This window comes from Rousettus aegyptiacus, unplaced genomic scaffold (assembly GCF_014176215.1).
Source record: "Rousettus aegyptiacus isolate mRouAeg1 unplaced genomic scaffold, mRouAeg1.p scaffold_m13_p_12, whole genome shotgun sequence".
NCBI classification, from domain to species: Eukaryota; Metazoa; Chordata; class Mammalia; order Chiroptera; family Pteropodidae; genus Rousettus; species Rousettus aegyptiacus.
Genome location: NW_023416287.1, coordinates 20,416,721 through 20,438,508, shown reverse-complemented (window position 1 = coordinate 20,438,508; position 21,788 = coordinate 20,416,721). Strand labels below are relative to the sequence as shown.

Genomic DNA, 21,788 nt, shown 5'->3' with positions numbered 1-21,788 from the left:
GAGTAGGTCCTCCTGGGAATTTTTCATAATTTGTATTTTTCTATTTCGGCAACTTCGACATTTCCAGTGTGTTTGTTTTTTTATTCTGTAATTCTAACAAGCATTTATCAAATGCAAGTCATCAACTTTATTTTAGTTTTGATTTTGTATGTCATCTCATATCTTATTAAAATTAAATGATATAGGTAAAGCATTTATAACAGTACTGAGCCCAGAATGACTACTCAAGACACATAGTGGTCTCCCCTCCCTCTTTTCCGAGTATTTGCAGGCCTCTGGGCATCATGGGGCCTCATTAAACAAACAGAGACCCAGTGCTAGTTTCTAGTTAATGAAGCTTTGTTGTTTTCACAGTGAGCGAATGCATGTAATTTTCCACCCTTTCTTTTAATTGTTTTTAATTTTTAATATTGAAAGAGTTAAAATAGGTAGAAAACTGCAGAAAAGACTATAACAGAAATCCATACATCTACCATTCAAATTTAACAGATATTCACATTTTGCCATATTTGCTTCAGGTGGTACATACTGACTTTTAAAATAATAAAGCAATTTTGGATCACAAAATAATATGACTTTTTTAACCTGATATTAAATATATATTCACATATATATACTTTACACACAATTATTTAAATATATACACATACAAACACACACACAAAACACAAAACACAAAAATATTCACCTTAACACCATAATAGTAAACAAATAGAAATAATTTAAACCACCCTTAAGGGATGGTGAGATGAATGATAAAGCATCTTCATGAGATTGTGCAGCTGTAAAATACAATGAGTTGATTGACATGTCACAGAAAGGAATTTAAGATAGGCCATTCAATGAAAAACAACATGCGAGGTAGAGCATTGGTGTGTTTGTAATCCCATTTTTGCTTTTAAGGAGGCATGAAAGATGTTCACTAATCTATTAACTCTGAAACAGCAGAGGATTAGAATCAGGTCAGGAAACTTTATTTTCAACTTTACCCATTTTCCTATATTACGAATTGTTTTTACAACTGATATGTGTTACTTTAAATAATAAAATTAATAAAACATTTAAAGAACATAGCTTTCATAATAAAAGTAGTATGACTTTTTAAAGACAAATCAGAAAATGCAGAAACGTATAAAAAGGAAAAAAAAAAGAAAAACCTTGTTTAGTCACATTTTCTAGAGATAACTACTTACTATTCCGATGTACTCCTCCCAGGTTCATTTGTACAGTTTTTTATTATTGTTTGCCTTTTATTTACAAGTGATTCCACTGTATAAATATAACCTTTTTTTTTTCACTAAACATTATATCACTATTTTTCTTGTAGACATTTTTTATCAGTTACAGAATATTCCACTGGGTAAATTTATTGGTTTACTAAGCCTCCGTGCTGCAGGCATTTGAGAAGTATTCAGTTTCTTCCTAGTATGACATACAATGCTGCAAAGGAATATTTTTTTCATAAATATTGTACTATATTATAATTTTTCTTTTGGATAATGTCACATGAATACTGGGTCAAGGGTGTGTGGCCAGATTGTTTTCCAGAAGATTTCTTGGCATTTTTACCCTCCCACTGACAGGATTCATTTTACCCCCGCTACCCAGTACTGGGGACAATCATTTTTTTAAAGTCATTTCTGAAAGAATTGGCATGTCTAGGTGAAGCATATATGGGTAGTCACTATATTATTCTTGTAACTATTCTGTGGATTTTGAGTTTTTCCAGATAAAAAGTTTTTAAAAATGTAACTGACTTGATGGGGAAGCAGCAGAGTTTTGCCTTAGATTTTCCATGTCTTCCAATTAGCATTTTGTTCCCGTTTGCATTCCTTTAAGATTGTATATCTTTTATTACTAGAAACTTTGGGCATATTCCCAAAAGGTCTTTACCAGTTATATTTTCTCTTTTATGTTTTCATATCCATTATCTATTAGGATCATAAAATTTCATTGTTAACAATTTATGTGATTTTTTCATGTGACAAAAACTTCAGCCTGTCATATTTGCTATAAATCTTTTCTCTTTAAAAGAAATTTTTTTTATTATTTATGCTACAGTGCCTGGTCTTCTTAGGTGGTCTCCCATACCAAATACTAACCAGGCCCAAACCTGCTTAGGTTCCAAAATCAGACATTGGGCTTATTCAGGGTGTCATGGCCACAGACCATGGATTATGGCTCCACTGAGATGCACATAAAGCAGACGTGCTGACTATTATACTGTGGAACCGCGTCCAGAAATCGTTTCTCTAGTCATATTTGCCTTTCATTTTTCTTGGTATCTCATTATTGTTATTTTGACATAGTTGACTCTGTCCACTGATTTTTTTGTGATTTCTACTATCATTTCTAAGCTCAGAAAATTGTTTCCCCCGAAAGATTTCACAACTAATCAGTTCCACTACTCTGTGGATTGGTTCAGGTTGTTTGCTTACTCTTTGCTACTTGGCTGTTTGGTCCACTGGAACCTGATTTCAGGTCCATCTGTGCAGAGGGGAGACTCTGAGGTCAGCTGACCAGTCTTGACCTCACCCTAAACTGGATCACTTCTCCAGTATCCCTGTACCCCTCTAGTGGCAGAGAGCCCAGAATGTCCTGAGATGGCTGTTCTACATTTAGTCTCTCTCTTTGTTAGAGAGTGTTCTCTCCTCTTGAGCTGAAAAATCTTAATATAATATCAGCTATGCCAGGCACTGTAAGAGGCACTTCTATATAGTATCTTATCTGATCTTGCAAATAACCCTGCGAGGTCAGTATGCTACTATGTACCCCCATTTAGTAGGCTGGGAAATAGGCTCAGGGAGGTTAAGTGACTAGCTCAGGGGCCCACAGCCAGTAAACATTAAGGCGGGATTTGAACTCAGGCCCATCTGACTCCAAAGCCCATGCACATGACCTCTGGACTGTTTCATAGCCTTCCCCATCAATTTCCAAGCAAGGGCCTTAGTTTGGTCCATAGGGACTACGTGGAACAGGGCTTCCCCTTCTTTCTCACACTGGTCCTTGACAATCATCCTCTGCCAGATGTTCACCTCACCAATGTTGCAGTGCAAAAGACGTCCCCGGACTACCACCCAAAGAAGGTGAGAAAGTTTGGCTTCTGCCCTCTAGGTATAGTCTCTGGGACTTGCTTGGGTGGGGAGGTAGAGTGCTGAGGAGCCCAGGACAGTCCTGTCTTGGACTCTTAGTTCACCAACGAGGTCAGGCCCATCCTCCCATTTGCAGGGCCCAAGGCAAGAGCAAAAATGGAGGCCTGTGCATTATATATCTAGATATGTAAAAGCTACAAATTAAACCAACACACCCTTTAACAAAATGTGTTCCATCCTCCTGTCTTGACAGATATGCTTTACCTGCCCATCTATCATCTATCTATCTGTCTGTCTGTCCATCCATCTGTCCGTCCATCCATCCATCCATCCATCCATCCATCCATCCATCCATCCATCCATCATCTAGTAATCTGCAAGGCTGGGTTCAAATTTGGAACTCTGACATTCCAGAACAGGAATGCTAGTCCCCAACTCGTACCTACTCTCTTCATGCCCAGCTCCGTCACACACAGAGGGGACCTCCTGCATTCCCCCACCACCCCCACCACAAACAGCAGCCTGCTGGTCACCCCTTGGGCCTTGGGGTACACACGTGGTCAGTGCAGTCTGTCCCCAGGGAAGCAGGCCCATGGAAGAGGCCTGTGCAGGGCATTGGGGCAGGAACATCTGGGGTCTTGGCTACCCAGGCTGTGCTCTAGAGACACAGGCTCTGGGTAGGCACATTCCCTTGGGAATACAGAACCTTCACCTGACAAGGAGGGGCACACTTGGGGTTCTCCTAACCACAGGACTCAGGTCCAGGCCTCTTGTCTAAGCCTGAGAGCCATGCTGATGGTGACTGTTGGAGGGCCCCCGCAGCTGGCTCCCGGTTAACTGAGGTTCCCTCTCCCAACCTGGTGCTTGGGCCCTAGGGCTGCAAGTGGATGCTCCAACGCTTCCGACAGTACCTGGCGTCCAAGCACGGGCCCGAGGCAGTGGAGACACTCTTCAGTGACATGGACAACATCTTCATCAGGAGCCTGCAGAGTGTGCAGAAGGTGATCATCAGTGACAAGCATTGCTTCGAGCTGTACGGCTACGACATCCTCATAGACCAGGACCTTAAGCCGTAAGTGGGTGGGCAGGCCGCCTGGAGATCCGGGGGGACATTTTACACCCCCTGCACTCAGACTGCCAGGGTTCAAGCTTAGCTCTGCCGCTTCCTTCTTCAGTGCCTCAGTTTGCCCATCTGCGAAATGGTCATTCTTACGAGGAATGAATGAGGTATCATCTGAGCACTGAGCCCTTTGCCTGGCACTAAGAGGCCTTTCCTGAATAACTTCTGAGTGAGAGATCCCACCCTGCCACCCTGGTACTAGACAAGAACTTCTCCTCTGTAAGCGTTGGGGATGCAAAGTGCCATGTAAGAGAGTATTGTCACCATGTCGACCCCTGCCAGGAATTTGGTGCACTCCTACAGGGCCCATGAGGAAGGTGAGCTGACAAATAGAATAAGCCTGAGATGGCAGGACCACAGCAATGGCCCTCACATGATACAATAGTACGAGGAAGCCCAGTGGGGTTGTTCTAGGAGTTTGAGGTCACACAATAGGTCAAGGGCAGAGCCAGGCTCAGGGTCATAGTCCCTGGGCTGAGTTACTCCCCCCCAGCACTGCAGCTCCTAGACCCAGCCCCTCCCCATAGTCACAGTTTGGTGTTAAGGGGCTTTCTGAGCCAGGAGTAGGAGTCATAGAGCAAGACCTAAGTTGGGCCCATATTAAAGAGAAAGAGTCCTGGCAGCAGTGGGTCTGTCTCCTTTGTCCCTGGGACAAGATGTGGCCTTGGGCATTAGAGTGGAGACTGATGGTAGAAACAAGTTTGGGAGGAGGCAGCCAAGAGTGGAAAGTAGGGCCCCAGTCTCCCACCATCCTACCGAATGAGCCCTTCCCTCTCTGCCCACGTTTCTGTCCATAAATGACCAGGTTGCACAAAGCAAGAGATTGCAAGCTGGAGGCCCTTGGGCTGCTTCGGCCTGCAGACACTTTGAGTTTGACTTTCAGAATGTTTTTTTTTCTTGTTTGGTTTTTATTTAAATTCATCGACAATTTCTAAAAACTGGGAGATGTTTACACAAAAATCTGGAATTTGGGCTTTTCTCGAAAACTCAGACAATCTCAAAATTCTGGGTTCACATTCACACAGGGCAACACTTTCCCGGAGCTGGCCATAGCCACCCCTTTAGATGGTGCAATGTTCTTTCCTGTTCGCGACAATCCCCGCCTCTCCCCTCCTACTCCCCAGCTTCTGACAGGGCAGGTGGGTAAACTTTCGGTAGGGAAGGAAAGGCTTTCTTTTCCTCACAGCATTACTGGAAGAAGGAAAAGCAATAATCATTCTAAGCCCACCCGTTCCCCTCATTCAAGTTACCTCCTGGCCCCTGTGGGGCTCTCAAGTTTGTGGCAATCGTTTTTAAAATTTTTAGCCACTGAAATCTTTCTTCTAATGGAAAAGTGGACTCTGGTTGCATTGAGGGTAGGACCCAGGCACCTCATTTAGCCTCTCGATGAAATTCCATGGACTCCAGGGACCAGGTAACCTTAAGGCTTCCCATTTCCCTTCCTTCCCAGATGGCTCTTAGAGGTCAATGCATCCCCATCTCTGACAGCCAGTAGCCAGGAGGACTACGAGCTCAAGACCTGCCTCCTGGAAGACACCCTGCACATTGTGGACATGGAGGCCAGGTGAGCATTGCTTATATGCCCCTATACATGACAGTCAGAGCTCCCCCCAAGGAAGAACTCAGAACCTTGGGACTTGAGCAGCCCTCAGAGATGACTTGGGCCTGCCCTGCATTTTCTGGATTTTGTCCAGCAAGATTTCCTTGACACTTCCTGACTTTGGGAACCTGGACCAGTTGCTTCACCTCTCTGAGCCTCAGTTTCCTCTTCTGTAAAATAAGAAACATCATATCTACCTCTCACAACTGTTAGATTAATCTACCAAGGTAATTTATAGCCAAGCATCTTGCTACAGTAAGTGCTCAATAAGAGACTATATATTGTTATAATAATTTGTATATAATGGAAAAATCCAGAGTCTGACTTCAGGAGTGGCTGAATCCAGGTGCTCAGTCAATGTCGGTTGATCTATCTTCTTCCTCTCTCTCTTTTTCTCCTATATCTTCCCCCTCTCTCATCTTTTTCTGCTATATTAGCTTTTTCTGTTATTCCAGCAAGAGTTTGAAGGCTGACTCTGATTGCTCATTGGTGGGGATTGGGTCACATGCCCATCTATTAACCAATCATTATGACTCTGATTGGGCAGGCCTAAGTCTTATGCCCACCACCCATGTGGTGAGATTAAACCCACCTGAGCCATATGAGTGAGAGAGGAAGGAATGATTCTCAAAGGAAAAACCAAGGTACTCTTAGACTGAAAGAAGGTGAAATGGATGCTGAGTAGGCAGAAACTCAAGTGTCCACTATGTCTACCATCGCTTATTTATTCAACAAATATCTGAGCCCTTACTGTGTGCCAGGCCCTGGGGACACAGTAAAGGACATGATAGACCCAGTCTCTGTTTTCATGGAGTTTATGATCTGGGGAGGACAGCAGACTTTAAACCAGAATGCACAAGTAGGTGTACATTACCAAGGGCAAGTGTGGGAGCCTAAGGACAACCCCTCTGAGACCTGTGTGGGCACCTGGGAAACAGCCAGTGAATGGATGGACGGACAAAGGAAGGAATTTTGACAGTGTGGGAACCAGTAGAGTACAGGGTGAATCAGGAACCTGGCTCGGGTCCTCAGACCCCACCAGATGCACGTTCATTAATCTTTTATGTCTCTTGTCTGTCCAGACTCACTGGAAGGGAGAAGCGAGTAGGAGGCTTTGACCTCATGTGGAATGATGGCCCTGTCAGCAGAGAAGAGGGGACACCTGACCTGTCGGGGATGGGGAACTTTGTGACCAACACACACCTCGGTATGTGGGGCCAGGTGGGGAAGGGGTACCAGGGATATATCATGGGAGGTGCCAGGTATTCTTGGAGGCAGCTTGGCACAGTGGTTAAACCGTTTTAATTTGATCTACAATTTACCAGCTGTGTGACCTTGGGCAAAGGACTTAACCTCTCTGTTCTTCATCTGTAAAATGGAGATTAAATATTTACTATCTCAATATGTGCCTAGAATACTGCCTGGCACATCTGAGAGATACTAATCAGGAAATGGATTTCAAAAGGCCTAGGAAAAAAACCCTGCACAATATGTTAAGAGAAACTAAGGACTTCAGGACTTTAAACTTGGTATTTAAAAAAATAAAAACTTTCTCCGATTATAAAAATTATTCACACTTATTGTAGAATATTTGAAAACTTAAGAAGGAAATTAAAAAACATCCAGACATAACCATCTTTAACAATCTGGTGTATTTCCTTCCAGTTTTTCAAAAATGCATATATTCATACTTTTTCTTTTTCGAAATTGGCATTAGGCTGGAGTTTTGAGTCCCATTTTTCCACATAGCATTTTCCACATTATTCAGCAACATTAATATGAGCCTCCCTTTTGGAAACACTTTTTGGCCAGGTCCAGACTAAATATTTACATATATTATCTAATTTCATTTTAGGCTTTTATTATCATTTTATAGATGAAGAAATGGTCTCCAGATGTTATACAACTTGCTTAAGGTCTCAGTTATAAGTGGTGAGCTGGGTCTTGAACTCCAATCTGTCTGACTCCAAAACCTGAATGCCTGACTGCTAGGTTCTCCTGTCCCTTCATGCAATTAAAGATAAAATTACCATATGGCTACAAAATATTCTAGCTTGTATAGATGCCAAATTTGCTAAACCAATTTCTTATAATTGAGCACTTGGCATGATTTCAATTTTTTACTTTTATAAATAATGCCATGATGAACTTCCTTTCATATAAAGCTCAACTAAAAATCTGGCTGTTTCTTTAGGACAGATCTTTAGAAGTAGAATTCCTGGGTCAAGGGGATGGACTTATTACAGCCAAATTGCTTTCTAAAAAAGTACATGAATTTGCTAGCACTGAATTTAAACAAAAAAACAAACAAAAAACTTTGCCAGTTTACGCATTCCATTGATTACTGGTAAGGTTTCAGATTTTTAAATTTGCATATCTTTTTTTGTAAGCTGATCATACTCTTTATCTATTTTTTAATGGGTTGTTTACATTTTCCTAAATGTATAAAGGCCTTGGATAGTAACATGTTGAGGATATTACCCCTCTGTCAAACTTACTGTAAACATTTTCCTGAGTTTGTAATTTGCCTTTTAAATTTTGTTTGCAGCATCTTCTTTTTTGATGATGTTTTAAAACTTGAGGGTTTGGTATGATTTAGGATCGGGTTCGGCTGCAAGCAATTAAAAAGCCAACTACTTACACAGAGAGGTACTGACTTGTCTTGAGCTACAGGAAGTCTTAGGGTTGGCCATACAGGGCTGACACAATGGCTGCACGAGGCCCCCAAGAACCCTGATCTTTCCTCTTTTCTGCTTCACCACTCAGCAGGTTGCCATGATGCTCATGCTCGTTGCCTCGTGGTTGCAAGATAGCTTGCTCTAACTCCAGACATTATGTCTTTGTCCCAGGGAGGAAGAAATAGGAAAGCCCTAATGCCAAAACCTTTCCTTCAAGCTTTGACTCTTTATTTCAAAAGGGGAGCCCTCTCAGAGATTTCTGTTGATACCTTACCCACCAGAACTGGGTCACATAGCCACCCCAGCTTCAAGGAAGCCTAGGGTGTCAGATAGTTTGCCTTGAGGAAGGCAAAAGTGGGATTTGTGAATGGCTCTTCCACAGCAGATCCCTAGTGTCTGCCACACTGTGTTGTTGGAGGATGACTATACAGTGCTCTTAAGCTGTGCACACAATCACATGGAAGTATTGTTTAAATGCAGATTTAATAGGTCTGGATGGGGCCTCAGATTCTGCATATCTAACAAGCTCCCAGGTGATGCTCTATGAGTTACTATTACTGTGAAATAAATCTTCCCCAAACCTCATAGCTCAAAACAACTATCTTATTTGCTATTCATTCTTCAGGTGTCACCCAGGATCACTCATAGGGCTGCAGGCACCTGTCAGATTTACTGAGACTCGATGGCCTAAGATAGCCTATTCCCATGTGTGGCGGTTGATACTGTCGGCTGGGCCTCTTTCAGGTGGCCATCTGTTCTCCAGCAGTGCTGTCTGGGCTTCTTCCCATGGTAGTCTCAGTATTCCCAGAAGGCGAGAGAAGACAGTGAAGCTTCTTGAGGTAGGCTTAGAAGTCCCACAGTGTCATTCTGCCACAATCCACTAGTTTAAGCTAGTTCAGCCCAATTTCATGGTGTGAGGAAATAGAGCCCACCTCTTGGTGAGTAGGGTGACAAAGTCACCTTGCAGAGAGGTGTGCATATAGGAATGGGAGAAATTGTTGCAGCTCTCTGCTGACAATCCACCTCAGATATCAGTGCTGCTGGTTCCTTGACCCTATTTGAGTAGCAAAGATTCAGAACAGTGGTTCTCCACCTTGGCTGCATATTAGAATCACACAGGAGCTTTAAAAAAGACTAATGCCTGCTGGAGATAAAGATATGGTTGGTCTGGGCATCAGTCTTTTATTAAAGCTCCCAGATGACTCTTAAAGCATAGCCTAGGTTAAGAACCACTGATTCAGAAGTCTCTAGAATAATCCCCAAGTCTCCAGTGGAGTGTCTGGGAAGATGGTGGTGAATATAAGAGGAGCAGATTGGGAATGGGAAGAGTATTGATAAGATGATTTAGAGATGTGTTGAGGGATCTCCTGGTGAAAAGATCAGTAAGTAACTCAGAGAGGAGTCTAGAACTCCAAGAAGAGGTTTGCGTTAAACACAAAGATTTAGGAGTTATGAATGAGCCAATTACAAAGCTAGGGTTCCATGGAACTCACTTTGGAAAATCCTGGGGCTGCAGATAGTGGGCTCTCAGCTCAGTGAAGCCTTGATGGCCTGTGAGTGCTTAGGAGGCAGGGACAGTCTTTGAAGTGCTAAGAAAGTTGGCTAGCACCTCCTGGTCAGTAGCTATGGCCTTGAGGATTCAGTCATTCAACCAGCATTTGAGAGTGCCATTAATGTGCCTGGCAGAAGATTAAATGACCAATGGAAATGCCTTCAGGATCAGCTCTGAAAGCAGAAAGGAAGTGGGTGACACCATGAACTGGGGGAGGTGTCTCGGAGGCTCACATCAGCCTCTCAGTATGGACTGCCTGGAACACACTTCCATTAGGTGCCACTTGTGGGGAAGATTCATCTCTTAGCTGATTGTGCCTGACACGTAGGGTTGACTAAGGGAAGAAAGCTAACATTTAACCTATTAGGTACCAGGCACTGTGATAGCTATAAATGCATTTTCACTGAGCAAAGCCCAGAAGGAAGGCAATGTGGGCAGTAGTTAAGAGCTTGACCTCTGGAGCTAGATGACCTGGGTTAAAACCCTGGATCTCCTTACTGTGTGTTTTAGAGCAAATTACTTAACCACTCTGAACCTGTTTTCTCTTCTACACATCATTCTGGCAAGTGCTTAACAAGTTAATTGACATTTAGCACCTGAGCTAAGTCCCAAATGAATGTTACCTTCTTTTGATGATTCTTACACTTATCCCATGAAGCAGGTATCCTGGTTTACAGATGAGAAAACTGATGCTTAAATAGGAAAATGACCTGCTTAAGGGCCACGGCACTTCAGGAGTGGAGCCAAGATGCAAACCATAGGCCACCCATGGTTGCATGGCTCCCGCTATGCCCCCCTGGCTCCAGATGGTGGAAGTACAGGCCACTCCACTCCGCGCCCCCCCAACACCCTTTCCTAAGGACAGACCATCCCAGCTAACTCCACTTTCCTTCCAGGTTGCATCAATGATCGGAAAAAACAGCTGAGGCAGCTGTTCCACTCCCTTCAAGGCCAGAAGAAAGCTTCCGGCTAATACCCAGCCACTGGGAGGAAAGCGACTCTGGGAGGTACCATGCCAGCCGGTCCTCTCCTCACTCCGTTTCCAGCACAGCAGCACCTCAGATCACCTCCTCCCTCTCTCTGGCTGAGACATGCCTACTGCTTGCTGCTTGGGCCAGGCCCCCTGGATTTCCACACCTCACCCCTGGGCATTTGCACCAGGAGACAGATAGGTCTCCTAGGACTGGATAGATTTTAACCTTAACAGATTGGCTTAGTGATCAGGCCCAAAGAGAGTAAGTGCAGCAAGTTCTGCTATACCAGAGAGATCACGTCTAATAAATGAGCTCAGCCCTTACTCAGTCACTGGGCACCGGGCCTCACTCAGGGGATGCTATCAACTGCAGCCACATCCTCCTGACTTTGACCCATTGATGTCCCCCAAGAGGTCAGTGCTGAAAGGATCCTCCAGGAACAAAAGCTCAGGGGCTGGGGAACTTGTCTTAAGCTGCGCTTGCAAAGCAAGTAATGAGATTGTTTATTGGGGTTATGGAGGACTGAACCTTAAGTACATCTTCCCCTCTTTGTAATACCCTGACCTTTCATGTCAGGGAAGCCATAGAGCTCTCCTGATCATCTGAAAACCAGTACACCAGAGCATCCCCATTTCTCAGATGGATAATGGAACGATAAGGAAGGCAGAACTGCTTAGTGAGGTTCCCTGCAAAGGTGTACTTTAAATCAGCTGGGTGATGTTGGTGCCTTTCTGGGCCTTCCTGCTCAGGTTGGGAGCTGAGCTTTTTGTACCGGAAAGCCTTGGGCTGGCAGACAAGGAGATGGCTTGGGGAGCTGGGCGCAAGTAAAAAAATGTCTGCATTTTTCATTCCTACACTCCCATGCCACCTCTTGGTTTAATAGGGGCTACGGCAAGAGTGGTCTGATAGGCTAACTACTCCATGGGGGACCTCACATCAGACCCCAGGCAGCTTCCTCTACCATTCTCTCTGCTTCAGGATAGCTCTATTGGCTGCAGATAGCAGAATCTAACTGCCCAGAGAAGGGCTTTTGGAAGGAAAATACTGGCAAATCCGGTTAACCTTGGAAGGCCGGAAGCCAGGCCACTCTGGGCCTGCCTTGAGCATGGTGACTTCCCTCCATCCTTGATACTGTGGCAAGTCCAGACAGCCTCAAGCATAGGTTCCACCTTTCCAGCAGAATGTTTGGCTTTTTCGCATAGCATCCACCTTGCCAGACAGGCAGGGGCAATGTTCACACAGAAATTATAAAACAGGCATTAATATCAGATAGTATCCACCAAAGTGAATGCTGCAACTCCCAACTTTTAAAATTTATATTTAAAAATATGCAAGTAACGGCAACATTCTCTTCACCCCAACCATGTAGTTTCTGTTCCAACGGAACCACATCATTAGTGATTACAAATCACCAGCTTATTAGACACCTGCCTGCTGCTTGCTTTTCTGACTTAATTGGACTTGTTCCAAATCAGTGCCCAAAGAGTTTCTTTATTCTTGTTTATAGCTGTGTAGTATTCCACTACCTAGAGTTAAATCAGTTCCTTTAATTAGTCTACTGTGAGCAGACTTAGTTTCCAAGTCCATCTTCCTACTTCTTGGGCCATCATGGGAAAAACACAAGAATTTCTACTAAAAAAAAAAAAAAAACAAAACTCAAGAGGATGCATAATCATAGGTCTAAGCCAAATCTGACTTATGTATTTTGTTTGGCCAATACCCATTACCAAAATTTTCTAAATTAGCAAGATTTAAAAAACAAAAAATTCAACTTAAAAATCCAAATTTCTAGCCCTCTTAAAGAAAACTTAAGATTTGGCCATACCAGCCTGTTTTCCCACATAATTATTGGCAGGCGCTGAGTGGAGCAAGGGGAATGGCAGTGAGCCCTCTCCATTCTGCCATTTGTTGTTACTGCCCGTCTAATCCCATCATTTTAAGGAGGAACCACTGTCCCTTCACAGGTGGCATCCTAAAGGGAATGGTGTGCTCTCAAGGACTGAATGTGGTAAAGACTAGTAGGTACTATTCATTCATTTAGGGAACATTTATTGAGCCCTCAATGAACAGGAAAGACACTGTGTTGTCCTCACAGCACATTTACATTAGGACCCGAGACCACTGAAGGCAGACGGGAACTCTGAAAGCAGCACTGGCCCCAGGACCTGCTTTTTTTTCAGAGATGGTGGAGGGACATCCTGAATGCACGCAGCATGTTGAGGCAGTCCCCCTCACTCATCTCCGGTGCAGGGTTCTACAAGGCGTTCCTGACTAAAAAGCAGCTGCAGGGGATGGATAAGCAGTGCCCACTCAGGGCTCCATCTGGGAGAAAGTAGGAAAAACAGGTTAAAATGGAGACAGTGGAGGAAAATGGTGTGTCTCCTCCACAGATGACTGTGGTGAACCATGAAGCACCAAGATTCTGTCCTTAGTTCAGAAACCACCTGTGGGCCTCCTGTTTTTATTCTAATTCTGTTGAAAATGTCTTTCTCCTTTTCTTAGAGGAATGCTGGAATGAAGCTCCTATTCTTCCCCTCGCCCTTCGTTCTTGCCCGGGGCCCATCTGAACAGCAGGCCACTGTTGAGAAGTGCCTGTTGCAGTCATTCTCATACCCCCACACACTCACTGGTGGCTGCCAAGGCCTGTCAATGGGTCTTGTGTCCATTCAGCCCCAGTGGTTAGGCCAAGCAGACACTGGCAAGTGAAGGGTTCCCTCCCGCCATCACAGCAGCCAAGTGCTATAGATAAAGAGGCTTCGGACAGAAGTCATGGCTGAATTCCTGACGCCTGTCCCTTTACAGAGTAAATCCTGTCCTTTTAGGTTTCAAGGTTGGAGAGTCCTAGGTCCTTCATGACCCCAGTGTGGATGCTGGTCTTAGGTCTCCCATCTTGGTTCTTGAGTTTCATCCTTTCAAGATGACCTTGAGAGCTTTAAGCTCATCCTGGTTGAGGGGGTTCAGATTAAAACCCTTCAGCTCTGGTTTGCCTAGGGGAAGAAAAACAATCTATCAATGAGTGAGTCAGGCCTCCTGCTTTCCAACCTACTGGCCCTGAAGTCAGGCCCAAGAAAGGGGCTTATACTATATATTCATGCTGCCAAACACTTGACCTTGGGTTCTGATGGGGAATGGCCTCAAATGTGCAATGCACTGACTAACATATACTGACACCCACTCCTGAGTTACCAAGAACCTGCAGAGTCATGACTCTGCTACACAGAGACCTCCAGATTTCTGCCAGCCAATCTGGAGTGGTTAGGTTTACCTAGAAATTCAGCTCTGACCTCAATCACCTAACTCAGGCCTTCTGAGTCCTTTTAGTCAGAGCTATCCTGGTCCCTACACCATGCCCTGGCATATAATGTGAGATACCTCAGTCTCATCCTGGTACCTGGAAAAGAACCTATGACAGAAACAAGACCCCATAAACTAGAGACAACCACTGCCCACTGCCCACTTCCCACAGCCTCAGTGCCACTCAGGCCATTGCCCAGGCCACTGCCCACCTGGGGGTGCTTCTCACCCCTGCCCTTTCAAGTCCGTGTTGACGGTTCTCTCCCCTCCTGGTTTCTAGTCCCCCTCCAAACCTCCCAGGCCAATACCTTGAGCCTCAAGTAGGCGGTTGACCTTCACTTTAAGTTGTTTCCGGAGTCTCTCTATTTCTTTATCCAGATGATCCTGATCTGAAAAATGAGATAAACAAACAGGATGAGGTTATACTACAGACTGACTGAAAAGGAGTTGGGGATGTCAGCCTCTCTCTAGCTCTCCTTGACAGCAAATGCTCTTAGCATTTGGGAAGGAAAAGGGGACTTCGGAGACCAATTGAGGAAAATACCTAAAGGCTAGAAAAGGGATGTGACCTGCTCACAACCACTGAGTGAGCCCAGAACCAGATCGAGCACACCAGTCCCCTCTCAGTCCCCTGATCTGTTTTCATTATGCAAAGTACCTTGGGCTGGTCAATATATAAGGCAACATGACGATTTTAGGTCACCCTCGCATAGTGAAATTATGGAAATTCAAATGTGAGGACAAAATGAAGAACCTAGACTCAGTCTACCCTAAGATGGTTGGAAAATGGGTGACTAATGGATTTTATGAACCCAAGTCCATGAAGGTGAGGAGTTTTTAGAAAAGCATGATTGTAGTAACACACAAACTAAACAACCTAAACAATCAATGGGCAAGCCAAATGCTCAAGTTTAACCTAATTAGCCACAGTAAATAAAAAAGGTTATCTTACAGATGGTACCTGAAGGCAAACTGCATTATGAGACGTGAAGGCTAATAAGCTCAATGATGTAACTGATTAATGCCACCCAACCCACTCTACCTGCTCCATTTTTCCCTGCTCATGAGAGACATTCCAGCAGGTTTGTCTTCCCCATACTTTCATTCTTTCTCATGGGGAGAACTCCTGACCAGCCGAGCCTCCTGGCCTGGGAAATGGTTCTACTCAATGTTTTAAAGTGGTTTACTCAATGTAAACAATCAGCCCAGTATCTCATGAGATTGTTTAGCCTATGTCAATCTCTGAGAACCAGAGATGATGATGTCCCAGAATCCTTCTAATTTGGTGACAAGACCACATTTGTGGGCCAAGAGAGCTGAGGACCAGATTCTGAACCCATGTAAGTGACCCCTATGAAAGCCTAGCCTGAGTGGCCTCCAGCCCACCACCCAAGTACAATGACAACTCTTAATTTTATAAACATAATATTAGTGTATGTGGTTTAACAGGGCAGCTGGAAAATTCTCCCCCAACCTTGTCTAGTTTCCTTTGCTAGAATTTTGATTTCAATAAAGACAATCTGTCTTCAGGGATGGAGACAACCTTGCTGGTCCTCTTGGCCCTTACATTTTCAAGGGTGGGAAAGACAAAATATGTAGAACCTGCCCTTCCCCCAGCTAAGGACTCACTTGCCACCTGACTTTTTGCCTTTATGATGCCTCTCCAAAGAGCTTCAAGGATTGTGGTGAGACTGAGTAACATCTATTGAGCACCCAAGCTGTGGTAGACCCTAGAGGTTCACTCTGTCCAAACCTCCATTTTCAGCCCAGTGTGTCTTGCTGGGGATGTAAAAAATAAAAGCTCACTCTGCCAGGCTCCCTTGCAGCTGTGGGTGGCCATGTGACTTAATTCTGGCCATAGAGATGTGAGCAGAGGATGACAATCTTAATTCCAAAATGGAAGGCAAGGCCAAATATGGAGAAAGCCCTTTGCCTTTCCTCCAGGCTTTCATGTGGGCATGAGGCCTGCAATGATGTACCATAACCATGAGGATGTACTAAGGTGACAATGCAGAGCAGCAATGCCAGCCTTAGACTGCTGACCTCTATACGACTTCTTTCATGAGAAAAACAGACCGTATTATCTCAAGCCTCAATTTGTTGGGTTTTCTGTTGTTTGTGGTCCAACTTGTTTCTCACTATTAAACAAGCAGTATGCTAGACACACACACTATTTTGTTTTCAACTTCACAACTATGCTACAAAGATGTACCACCCCCTTTAGAGATGTACCACCCCCTTTAGAGATGATGAAATAGAGGCAGGTATTGAAACTTACATCGGTCTGAACCCTTTAACACAGCCAGTTCTCATAGAGCTGTCCAAAGCCTGACTCTCAGTTCTGTGTTTAGACTAAGGCTGGTGAGGGAGGCAGCTGTGTCCCTGACCCATGCCTGGAAAGTCTTACCTTTCTCAATCATTTCCTTTGTCTGAGGGTGAGGCATCTTGATAAACATGTTCCCGAAGCAAACCATCACATCTTCTGAAATGGTAAATGGTCATTCCTTCAACAAATATCTTTGAGCACCTACTACCTGCCAGGCATTGTTTTAGATGCTGAGAACACAGAAGAACAAGACAAAGTTCCTGCTCTTGCAGAGCTTAAGTTAAAGTGGAGGAGGGGGAATAAACAACCAAAGACATCATTTGTCAGACCCTGACAAGTCTTAAGAACTGTAGAGGAAAATAAACCAGGGTAAGACAGAATGCTATAATAGGAGAGGGACTTTTTATACCAAGTGGTCTGAGAAAGCCTTACTAATTATGTGACATCTGGTCAGAGATTAGAATAAAGTGAGGATATGAGCCCTGCAGACATTTGGGGAAAGAGTGAGCCAAGCAGAGGAATCAGGAACAGTGAAGATCAGTAACATGCTTGGGGTGTTAGAGGAACAGCAAGGAGACCGGTGAGAATGGAGTCGATGAGTGAGGGGGAGAGTAGAGATGATATTAGAGTTCAAGGGCATGTGGATTACATGGGGTCTTACAGGACTCTGGATTTTACTCTGGTGAGATGAGAAGCAACTGGAAGGTTTCAGATTTTCCAATGTACTTTAAACAAAATTCAAACTTCTTCCCTTCATTATGGCCTGGCCTCTACCCATCTTTCCAACTTTGTCACATGCCCCTCCCCCTTGCTTACTCTGTCACAGCTACTTGACCTCTAAAGAGCTCCTCCTTCAACACAACACCTATCTCACGTCCAGTCCTTTCTTCAGCTTTCTCAGTTTTCAAGGATGTATTTATGTTGTTATATCATCTGTAGAACACAAGGTTAGAAATCGAACTGTTTTATTCCCTGCCTCCCAGTTTTCCAGTGCCATCATTGATGACCTGTCATCGAGGTGAGCAGCTAAAATACTGAACCACAGTCTGTGTCAGACCTGCAAAATTTTCTCTCCTATCTCCACAGGCTGTGTCACATACCTGTGGCCTCCTGCCTGGTCTCTATTAAGGACAAGGCAAAGGCCTTAAACAGAAAGTTGAACAGGCCTCCTGGGCTACAGTGAGGGTCTTGACTTACCAGAGAGGCTGAGATCCTTCTGCAGGGCCCTCAGGCCCTCTCGGTTCTGATTCCTTTTGGTGTCCAGGTCCACAATCTGAGAAGCACAAATGCAAGAGGGAACTCAGCTACCTCTTGCCCCAGCCTGTCACCTCCCAATAGACCAGAAGCTATTAAAACCTAACAGAAACAATAAGACATCATTCCTGGGTTACTTTTAGTGTCCAGTCTAAAATAGATTGATGTGTGAATGTCTTTCTTACCCCCACTCAGCTTCCAGGTCCTTAAAGACCATGCTTTGTGCAGGTGTCTTTCCCGCCCCGAGAGAACTGGAATGCTAGTTCTCAAGCTTTAGGGCATTTCAGAATCACCAGGAGAATAAACAAGCTCTTCCAGCTGATCCTTAACTAGTATCAAGAGAAGCCCAACAATACTAGATTGGATCGGCAGGGGGTAGGGCACTGGGATGGTAACAACACAACAGCTACCAAGGAAGCGAGGCAGTATAATGTGGTGCTAGAGAAAGGTGGCTCTGGAGCCAGAATACCCAGGTTTGAATCCTGCTGCCTGCTGTGCACTGTACAATTTCACCTCCCTATTTACTTCTCTGAAAAATGAAGATATGATCAGTACCTACCTCATAGGTTCCTGAGCTAGCAACAAAATGAATTAGGACAGTACCTGACACACAGTAAGTACTTGGTGAACTGCTATTATCATCAACAAGCACACCATGATGCAGTGTTTAATACAGGCTCTTACCCATATCTTCCCTTTCTCAGTAAACACCCCGCAGGCCAATCATTTTAACTAGAGAAGAGTCATGACTCCATCTTCTTGACTCCTCCTATTCCCTCACTCCTGTTCGATACCTACTTGGTCCATCTCCAAAATATATTTTGACCCATCCCTTTCCTAGTCTTTGGCAATGGCCCCCACCAGGCCCTTGTCCCAGTATATTCTGTGCTCCACGGAGCGGCCAGAGGGATCCTTTTAAAACCCAAATCCAATGATCTCGTCCTTCTGCCCCCCATGAAATCCCTTCAAACACTTGGCACTTCGATTAGAACCAGATCTAAACTTCCTGTTAAGGTCTACAAGGCCCTCCATGATTCAGGACCCATGTTCCTCCCGCGTCCCCACCCTTGTGCAAAAAACTCAGGCCTCTCTTCAATTCCTCTCCTCCCCCTAAGGGACTTGATTGGGACGGTACAGGCCAGGTCAATGAGGGGGCCCAGGAATTGCATTTTGAAAAAAGGGTTCAGGTAAAGCGCCCAATGGATCCAAGGGGCAATGGATCGGGATCCGGAGAGCACGGTAAGGGGCAGAGGAAGGACAGAGAGAGGGGATGCCTAGTACAGGGCAGGCAATCATCTAATATGTGCCGTTTAAATCGGTGCAGCGAGGCGCTGTGCCAAGCGTTCGACCACATTACCTCACAACTGCCCTGTCTATGGTCACAGCTGTTAGGGCACCAACTAGGGTCAACTCACTGCCAGTTAGTGCTGGAGCTAGATTCCCTATGCTTCCCTACAGCGCTCGCCACCAGGCCCCAACCGCCGAACCCCGGCCCCAGCGCCACGGACGGCCCGCCCACCTGCCGCTTGTCCGCTAGCACCGCCTCGGCGAGCTCCTCCACTTCTACCAGGTACTGCAGCACCCGTTCGGCCTCAGGTGACAGCATGGTACCCGCCAGCTCCGACCCCACTAGGCGACACCAGGCCTCAAGCTCCCCTCTAGCTCTGCCTGCGCAAGCGCTGCTCTGAGGCAGGCTTCCGGTGCGCATGCGCATTAAACACGCACGGCGGTGCGCAAGGTCCAATGCACGCGCGTCAGCAGAACGCAAGAGGCGGGGCCTCGTTTGGGGGCGGGGCTGGAGTTCCCCCTGCAGGCCCGGAGAGCGCTGTCCGCAATGCGGCCTCAACCTCTCCCTTCTTCCTTTTACGTATTCCTGAGCAGCTATTATGTGCCGGGCAGTTTTAGGTACTGAGGATGCAGCAGTGAACAAAACAAAGTCCCTACCCTCATTGCAACTTCATTCTAGTGGGAAACACCGACAATTAATGACAAAACAAATAATTATATACTCTGGCAGGCAGTGATAGGGCTTTGGAAAAATATATCATTCTTCCGCCGTTTGGGGTGCACCAAGGAGGCCTGTGTGGCAGTGTGACATATTTAACCTCTGACACCTTCAGTTTCCATGGAAGTGAATAAAAACCCTCCTCGTCTTTCCCCAGGATCAGAAGGAGGCAGGAATCATTTTTAATTCACTTTGACCAGTGTTCATTGACCCCTTGTGTTGGGCTCAATGTCGGGAGTAGTTGATCTAGACCCAAGGAAGGGGCTGGAAAACCATAGACAGTGAGCAACGAAGTGCCAGCTTGAAAAAGAAGGTCTGTAAGTGCTGGGAAGTGAATCCGTGTGGGCCGTATGATCCAAGAGGACCTCCAAGAAGAGGCTGGCAAGTGAAAACTGGCTGTCCTTCAGAACCAGAGGATTCCCTAGAGATCATGCCCAAACCCCTCATTGTACAGCTGGAAAACCAAGGCTCAGAGAGTGGCGAGGACTTTTAAAAATCAAGAACAGGCCTGGTATTAGAACTCTTACCTCCTGCCTCCCTAAGTCTAGCTTTCTATTTATCCTTTTGGCTCCTTGTGACCAAGCATTATTACATCCCTTGCCTTACTTTGAATTTCACAACCTTGTATGGGTGGGTTATTCCTTCCCCATTTCACAGCTGCAGATTCAGGCTGGAAGAAGGGCAATCAATGTCTTGTCAGGCAGAAAATCAGGAGCCAACGTGGGTCTAGAAGCTCTCCGGTCTCCATACCGCAGCTATCTCTGGATCCTGAATAAAAGCCCTCCCCTGAACCGTGGCCCTAGAAGTCTCAGTGGCACCTCCTCTTTGCTTGGCTTTTGGCTGTCTTCAACTGCCAGAGGCAGAGCTAATTTTCCCTGTAGCCGCCTGGTATAGGGAAAGAAAGATTCATTAAGGATTCCTCATTGAGGGTGAATTTGTCGCCAAAATCAGGGTGTTTTGTGTAAACACCTTCTGGTTCAGAAACACAGACACAAGCCCTGGGAAGGAAGGGAGAACATTTGCCAAGGGAAAAATGGGGCTCACCAGGCATCGCTGGAGCCTGGACCCCAGAACTGGGTCTCCTCCAATTGGGGCCCAAAGAGAACTGGACTAGGCTGACCCCTGCCCCCTGCCAATGGACCTGGATGGGAAAGAGTTGAGGGAGGCTGCCAAATTGGTCACTTCTTGGCTGTGACTGGCCCTTAGAGAGCACCCCTGGGTACTGGAAATGTTGGGGAAGGAGGTCATGTCCAAGACTTGGAGACCGTCAGACCTGAAAGGACTATTGTTTCTGAACCATCGATTGCACGAATATTTATTGACTACCCTGGCTCAGTTATAGGGATTCTGCCATGAACAGAACCAAACACGGTCCTTGCCCTCAGAAAGTTTCCAGTCTGGTGGAAGAGACAGACAACAAACATGTGAACAAGTAAATGTCATGCCCAGGTGGTGATGAGTGCTCTGGAGAACAACAGAGCAGTAAAGAGGAAATGATGGAAGGGCAATTTGAGATAAGGTGGTCAGGGAAGACTCTGAAGAGGTGGCACTTGAGCAGAGAGGTAGAGGGAGTGAGGAGGTGAGCCATGTGGATATCTGGAGGAAGAGCGTTCCAGGCAGAGGGAACAGCAAATGCAAATTCCCTGGAACTTGGAAAAACAGCAAGGCCAGTGTAGGTGGAACTGAATGAGCAAGGCAGAGAAGGTAGGAGATGAGGACAGAAAGGGGGAGGAGACACTGAACATGCGGGTCTATAGAAGGGGCTACAGATGCCCTTCCCAAATTGGCAAAGCTCTCCTTGGAGGTCACCTGCTGAGATTGCCATGCATGCCTGTGGCTTCCTGCTTCTCTTCGCTCATGAACTGAGTGGGGAATGTGCTGAGTTAATGCCCA

At 45.5% G+C, this 21,788-nt stretch overlaps 2 protein-coding genes across 4 annotated transcripts in view; one reads left to right on the top strand and one right to left on the bottom strand.

Moving 5' to 3' along the window:
- Positions 1–12,666, top strand: part of TTLL9 (tubulin tyrosine ligase like 9) — a 36,148-nt gene extending 23,482 nt beyond the window's left edge. For all 3 annotated transcript variants that reach the window (XM_016148832.2, XM_016148831.2, XM_016148833.2), the window contains 5 exons: positions 3,028–3,086; positions 3,968–4,164; positions 5,663–5,776; positions 6,895–7,019; positions 10,939–12,666. In XM_016148832.2, the coding sequence (XP_016004318.1) occupies positions 3,028–3,086; positions 3,968–4,164; positions 5,663–5,776; positions 6,895–7,019; positions 10,939–11,015 (572 nt within the window). In that variant the 3' untranslated portion in view covers positions 11,016–12,666. The remainder of the gene's footprint in view (positions 1–3,027; positions 3,087–3,967; positions 4,165–5,662; positions 5,777–6,894; positions 7,020–10,938) is intronic.
- A 382-nt stretch (positions 12,667–13,048) lies between these two features.
- On the bottom strand, positions 13,049–19,573 carry PDRG1 (p53 and DNA damage regulated 1). Its single transcript, XM_016148834.2, has 5 exons — positions 19,410–19,573; positions 17,834–17,909; positions 16,718–16,792; positions 14,619–14,699; positions 13,049–14,003 (listed from the first exon to the last, which is right to left on the bottom strand). The coding sequence occupies exons 1-5, from the start codon at positions 19,494–19,496 to the stop codon at positions 13,921–13,923; spliced, it is 402 nt and encodes a 133-aa protein (XP_016004320.1). The 5' UTR covers positions 19,497–19,573; the 3' UTR covers positions 13,049–13,920.
- Positions 19,574–21,788: the final 2,215 nt, after the last annotated feature.

Coding starts and splice junctions, on each gene's coding strand:
- PDRG1 (XM_016148834.2), bottom strand. CDS start 19,496: ATGCTGTCACCTGAGGCCGAACGGGTGCTGCAGTACCTGGTAGAAGTG. Junction 17,910..19,409: donor TGCTAGCGGACAAGCGGCAG/GTGGGCGGGCCG, acceptor TGTGCTTCTCAG/ATTGTGGACCTGGACACCAA. Junction 14,004..14,618: donor CCGCCTACTTGAGGCTCAAG/GTATTGGCCTGG, acceptor TTCTTCCCCTAG/GCAAACCAGAGCTGAAGGGT.